Below are 6,676 nucleotides of genomic sequence, written 5' to 3'. Positions count from 1 at the left end.
AGATGTGGGAAGAAAATAATGATAAACTCAACTTTTAAAATTTACATTAGAGAAGAAATAAATTCTGAACACAACTCCCAGAATCATGCAAAACTCTGGTCTGAGTTAAACGCAGGACTTTAGAAATGCCTAAAATACTAGTTTTTTGTTTGTTTGCTCGTTTGTTTGGTTTTTGAGACAGAAGCTCGCTGCAGAGTGCAGTGGATAGAGTGCAGTGGCATCAACACAGCTCACTGTAACCTCAAACTCCTGGGCTCAAGCAATCCTCCTGCCTCAGCCTCCCAAGTAGCTGGGATTACAGACCTATACCACCACATCTGGCTAATTTTTCTATTTTTAGTAGAGATGGGGGTCTCACTTTTGCTCAGGCTGGTCTCCTTAGCTTAAGCGATCCTCCCACCTCGGCCTCCCAGAGTGCTAGGATTACAGGCGTGAGCCACCGCGCCTGGCCCAAATACTAATTTTTTATTCATTCTTCATTCTTCATAACCTGTTTCCTCAGCAGTAAAACTCTGTGGAAAGGAGATACTAGCTACATGAAAACTCCCAACATTTAGTCTCTACCCTAAAAGTCTCAACCTTATTTGAACCTTTCTAAACTAAATCTTATTTTTTTTATTTTATAGTACTTTGACTACCTTTTTTCCTGGAACAAGATGATGAAATGACCTGTAACCAGAATGTCAGGTACTTGGTTAGGAACACACCTTCCTGTCAGGAACAGTTAATCACCAAATGAAGCATATTGGTGATTAACCAGTTTGTAAATGTGTTTTGCAAAACCATTCTACTAATCAGACATTGCAAAAGTATAACTGATTCTTAAGTCAGCTCTACTCTAATAATTTCAGTAAGCTATTTATAGGTGTTTCTGTTTTTATGTGGGTTTTTTTTTAATCTACTCTAAATTTAAACCTGCTCCTCGTTTTCAGAAGCTGAAATGAGCATAAAGTTAAATACAGGAAAAATGTACACTGATGAGTATAGTACACCTCCTGCTCAGTTCCTTCATGCAAAAGGAGGCAAAAAGTAAGTATCTCAGATAGTTGCAATTCTATGACAACTTTACTTCCTTTAAAAAGCTTCTTTCCTCCAGGGGTAAAGTCGGTTGTAAATTTCAACAAGAAAGGTAAGAATACAATTCTTTTTACTGACAATGGCCAAGTTAATACCAATTGTAGAGTACATCAGTCATGTCAGGTATGAGCCTCACAATCCATTTCACTAACACTTTTAGGTAATAATAAAACGACTAACTCTCAAAACATGAAACAAAAGGGCCTAACTTTATTTTTTAATTGTTCTAGGAAAAACATGTTAGATTTTTCATAACTAGTATTTTAAATGGGTGCACACCCAAGGGATATTTTTCATAGCTGGTATTTTTTAATGCGTGCACATGCAAATGGTAAACGCTATATAATCTACTGCCACAGATACTTCCGTGTCTCCTCCACAAGAAGATCAGGATCAAGCCCATTCACCACGTTATTGATTAGCACTGGTTTCTGTTGAGACAGGGGGTGGCAGGAAGTAAGATCACGTTTAATGCCACTGTCTTAGCTCTAGCTAGAGTCTGTTTTCTATTGGCCCTGCCCGAAAAAAAGCAACTGAAAATAAATATTTTTTGAAAGGTAAACCCTAGAAGAATGCAAGATAAGAGGACCTCACCCTGTATGTTCCACAGGTTGCCTCATTCACCTGGTGGACCCTTTTGAAGGCACCCCCTCCACACCTCAATTCCCTCAGCCCTCTCCTCCTTTTCCACATAGGCATTTCTTAGTTCTCTCCCCTCTCGGTTCCTTCTCCGCGCAAAGACGCCCCACGTCCCCGTCGGCCCCCAATATCCCCTCTATGGCCCGCCCTTCTCTCAGGTGCCCTCCTCGGGTCCACCAGCCCTCCTCCTGCCCGCGGACGCCGGCTCCCGCCCCCAGCACCCGCAGCCACTGCAGGACGCCCCTCGCCCATCACCCAGACTTCGCAACCTCCTCACTCCCGCTCCTGCCGGGCGCCTCGGGCCTCAGCGGCGCCCGCACCGCACCCCAGCACCGCCCCGCAACACGCCCCCCTCCCCCGGCCTCCTTACCGCACATGATGCAGGAGGCACGGCCCACAGGGCGAGACGCGAACAGCTGACGGGGTCAGGGGCACACACACTAGCTTCGGGGGCGATCGGAGTGCTCAGCAGCCGGGGTGGCGCCGACACGACACCCTCGAGGATGCAACGGCCACGGCAACAACAGGCTTCTGCACCTCCCCGACTCAGCCAGCAACCGCCGCCGCGCCCCGCCCCTCGGCGCGCACCGCGCCGCCGCCGGCAGTCTCCATTGGACTGCGTCCGCGCCGCTCACGCGAAGCTCCCGCCTCCCAGTGCCGCCCCGCCCCCGGAGCCCACGCAGGCGCTGGACTGCTGGCAGCTGAGACGTGGCAGGGGCTCGTGGCCGCATCCGCCTGGAGTTCCTGGATCCGCCACCCGGGGGCAGGGACCGGGCGGTGAGGGAGGGAGAAACTTGGCGCCTGTCAGGGAATGACGGAAAGAGGAGGGTGAAGTTCTTAGCAAAGCAAATAGCTCGGAGAGTGCGCCCAGTACAACTCCCAGGCCCCAAGTTCCGGCACCCCACGGAGCGGAGGAAGTGGAGGAAAAAAAGCAGGAGGGATGAAAAGAGGATCCTGGGGGACAAACAAAATCAGGGTGGAAAAGGGACATAAGACTGAAGAAAAATTGTGAAGAATTGGGTGAGGTGGGGGGAAGAAGGTACCAAAATTCTTGACTGCAAATTGCCATTCAGGTTTGGTCACTCTTTCTGGTGTCAGGCAATTAGGTTTCCTACTTAACACTCTGTGTAATATGCCTGACCTCTAAAAGCCCTCCGCACCCCATCCCCACCTTTAGTCATTTCCTCCCTAGCCCTAGTTTATTGTGGAGGTGGAGGGAGTACCGTAAGTTTCAAATATCTAGCTATGAGCCTGGGCTTAAGAAACTGCTGGCCAGCCTCCAATGGCCCACCTGAGAGGACTAGCAACTGCCTAGCTGTAACAGCCTTGCGTTTGACTCATGAACGATTAATTCCATGAATTAATGCACCATTCCTGCCAAGAGAGACTTGATTAGAGAGTGATAATATTTCTGAAAGTTAATTTCCTGGGTATTTGCTTTAAGAACATTTAAATTGTATCTTTAGTCAAATGTAGATGGTTATCAGAACTCTATTAATGGCTCTAGACTAACAATCAAATTTAAAACTTACGTGACACACACAACTCCTGAAGTTCTAACCACTGTTTAAGTGTCTGGTCTTACTCCACCTTCCAGCCCTATACACTCGAACAAAGCTGAACAGGTATTTCCCCAAGTGGGCCAAGATCCTCAAATCTTTTACACACTTTTGTAACTCCTCATGGAATCCCCGCCCCATCTGTTTAAATGCTGCCACTTCAGGAAAGCCTTTTTTGTCTCCCCCAGACAGACTTAGAGCCATGCATTAACTGCTCATTCTTTGAGCTGCCCCCGTGAAGCAATATGCTTTGATATTTTGTGATTTTCTTTGTATATTTCCCCCCTGGTCTATAAGTTTCTTGAAGCTATAACACGTCTTTGCAAACCCAAAACCTAGTATAGACCCAAGCACAAAGTAAGAGATCAAAAATGTTTTTGAATGAGTGAAAGGAGCCATATCTTCTTAGCAGAATTAACCTTCTATGTCTGGTTATATGATAGAGCAAAGGGCTTTCAGTTTTTCTTAGAGAGAAAAATGTCTTTCACTTGCCTCAAAGAAAGGCTGGAAAATGTCACATTTAACTCATCAAAGTATTTCCCACCTAAAAGCCCTTTGATATCTCAAGCCCTTAAACAGGTCCCTAGATCACCCAGAGCAAAGTTAAAAAGCAGTGAGCTGTTTGTTAATAGGTGAGATATAGATAGATAGAGAAATAGATTTTTTTTTTTAGAGACAGAGTCTCACTCTGTCCCCAGGCTGGAGTGCAGTGGCCTGATGATAGCTCACTGCAGCCTCAAACTTCTGGGCTCAAGCAATCCTCTTGCCTCAACCTCCCAAGTAGCCGGGACTACAAGCGTATGCCACAACACCCGGCCAATTTTTCTATTTTTTGTAGAGACGGGGTCTCACTCTTGCTCAGGCTGGTCTCAAACTCCTGGCCTCAAGCAATCCTCCCACGTGCGCATCCTAAAGTGCTGGAATTACAAATGTGAGCCACCATGTTCTGGCCCACTTTTCTTAATTCAAGAAACAAAAGGCTCTGTGGATGTACATTTTAGCTTCAGAACCCTCAATCTAAGAGGTTCTGATAAGACCTCAGCAATATTGCCCAGGAGTCAAGGTATGGTTCCAATGCTTAAGCAACCCTTTGTGCACTGACAGCAAACCTGTCCATGCCACAATGAAAATGCGAGCAGTACCACCAAAATTTTCATGCTGTAACTATAATAATCTGTTGAACCCTTTGCTTTCCTCGTCTGCCTGCTACTCTGTCACAGTGACTATCAGTTTTATCTTATCCATCTCCATTCTACAGCTGTCTTGGAAGATGCTTATGCACCATTTAAGAGGAAGAAACTTTGAAGGTCAATATTTTCCCAACCCAGCCTTGAAAAACCTCACTAACCCACCACAACAAAGAACACTCTGTAACCATATGCCAGTTAAGATACTAACACAGAAGATCTTTGTATGTCTGACCTCCCTTTATAGGGAGCTCTGCCTTACCTGGACCTTTGGGAATACAGCCTGTGGAAGAAGAAAATAAATGATCTATGAAAGAAAGGAGACATCTGAGCCTAATTTAAACATCTGAGGAAATGGAAAGGATTTTCTCTCCTAACCAAAAAGTTTTGAACTAAGGCATGGTGGCTCACATCTGTAATCCCAGCACTTCTGGAGGCCGAGGCAGGAAGACTGCTTGAGACCAGGAGTTTGAGACCAGCCTAGGCAACATAGTGAGACCCCATCTCTAAAAAAATTTTTAAAATTAGCCGGTTATGGTGGCACATACCTATAGTCCTAGCTACTGGGGACGCTGAGGTGGGAGGATGGCTTCACCTCAGGAGTTTGAGGCTGCAGTGAGCTATGATAGCACCACTGCCCTCCAGCCTGTGACATACTGAGACCCTCATGTCTTAAATAAAAAAAAAGTTCAGAACTAACAACAACAACAAAAAGAAAGCAATGATGGTAAGGAGGTGTCATTCATTGTCTCTTTATGTAAGTCCATTTCCCTGTTTGGTCCCACCAGATCCCATGGTTGAAGAACATCAGAGCTTCCAGTTGCCATTTCTAATGAAACAAAGAAATAACTTTATAAGATTTTTAAACATCTGCATGTTTGTGATTTTTGTTACCTCTTACCTGAATTCCCATAATAAATAGCAATAAAATTATTAAAATCAAAAAGCCCATGCAACATAATATGGGAAGCTGGGACACATATGTCCTACTTTTTAGGGAGTTTTGTGGAAAAATGTACCCCAATGGACAGAGAAGATGGTGGCAAGTATCAAAGGAAAAAGAAATAGGGGAAGCCCCTGAGGCCTATGAGAAGAAATGGGGACAAGAACAAAAGGCACCAGTCAGGGCCTCAGAAAGACCCCTTTGCTTCTACCACCACCCCAATTCATCCTACACATCTTCACACCAGAGCAATCTTTCAAAAATATAAACCTGATCCAGTTTCTCTCTGCTTCCAATTCAGTAGGTACTCTTCACCTGCAGGGTTAATAGGTTTCCCAGTTCAGTGGAGGTGTTTGTTCCCACTTTAAGTTCTGGCTTACAGAGAAGTGCAATCACCAAGCTTCTCAAGAATGCTGGTGCTCCTCTCACAGATTTATTTCTCACAAATAAGGTGAAAGGTGTGTCAACAGGACAGAGCTTTTGATGGCAAATAACAGAAACCCACTCAAACTAGATGAAGAAAGGGATTTATTGGCTAATGTAATTGGAAAGGACAGGGATAAAAACCACTTACAGCATATCTTATACCCAGTTGTCAGAACTTTCTGACTCTCTATCTCTCTGACCTCATGGACAGGGAAATGACTTTTAAATAGCTCTAGAATCACATCTTTATAGCTTGCAGTCCAAGGGAAAAGAGAGAGGCCATTCCTTCATCTTCATTTTTTACATTCTAGGCAAGTATTCTGATCAGTCCGATATGAGTCATATGCCCCACTCCTGTGTCAAAGAGGACAGGACAGTGTGGTAGGACAGCTCCACTAGAGCCATATAGAGTCATATAGCCATATAGAGCAGTGGTCCCCAACCTTTTTGGCACCAGGGACCATTTTCATGGAAGGGAATTTTTCCACGGACCAGGGTGGGGGGCTGCGGAGATAATTTCAGGATAATTCAAGCCCATTACATTTATTGTGCACTTTATTTCTATTATTATTACATTGTAATATATAATGAAATAATTATACAATTCACCATAGGTTGGGGACTCCTGATATAGGGGAAGGGGGAGCAGTTCTTCAAAGGAAAGGGAAGATGTTGCTAAAAAGAATGAAGAAGGCACAAACAAAAGATGTCCACTACATCAGGTGAACATGGTTTAACTGTCTCCCCCTCCCACCCCCCCCCCAGAAATCTCAGGCTTGAGGACAAAGGATGCTAACTCTAACTAGAAGTAGTACAGGAAGTTCCCAGGTTACGAATGACTCCAC

The 6,676-nt window shown here is 45.0% G+C and overlaps 1 protein-coding gene across 1 annotated transcript in view; it reads right to left on the bottom strand.

The window, feature by feature from the left end:
• GFPT1 (glutamine--fructose-6-phosphate transaminase 1) overlaps positions 1-2,283 on the bottom strand; it is a 40,454-nt gene extending 38,171 nt beyond the window's left edge. The window contains exon 1 of the mRNA XM_012646504.1: positions 2,087-2,283. Coding sequence (XP_012501958.1) covers positions 2,087-2,093 — 7 coding nt within the window. The 5' untranslated portion in view covers positions 2,094-2,283. The remainder of the gene's footprint in view (positions 1-2,086) is intronic.
• Positions 2,284-6,676: the final 4,393 nt, after the last annotated feature.

This window comes from Propithecus coquereli, unplaced genomic scaffold, assembly GCF_000956105.1.
Source record: "Propithecus coquereli isolate 6110/MARCELLA unplaced genomic scaffold, Pcoq_1.0 Scaffold243, whole genome shotgun sequence".
Taxonomy (NCBI): domain Eukaryota; kingdom Metazoa; phylum Chordata; class Mammalia; order Primates; family Indriidae; genus Propithecus; species Propithecus coquereli.
Note: the sequence above shows the minus strand (reverse complement) of the source record. Positions and strands in the feature narration are given on the sequence as shown.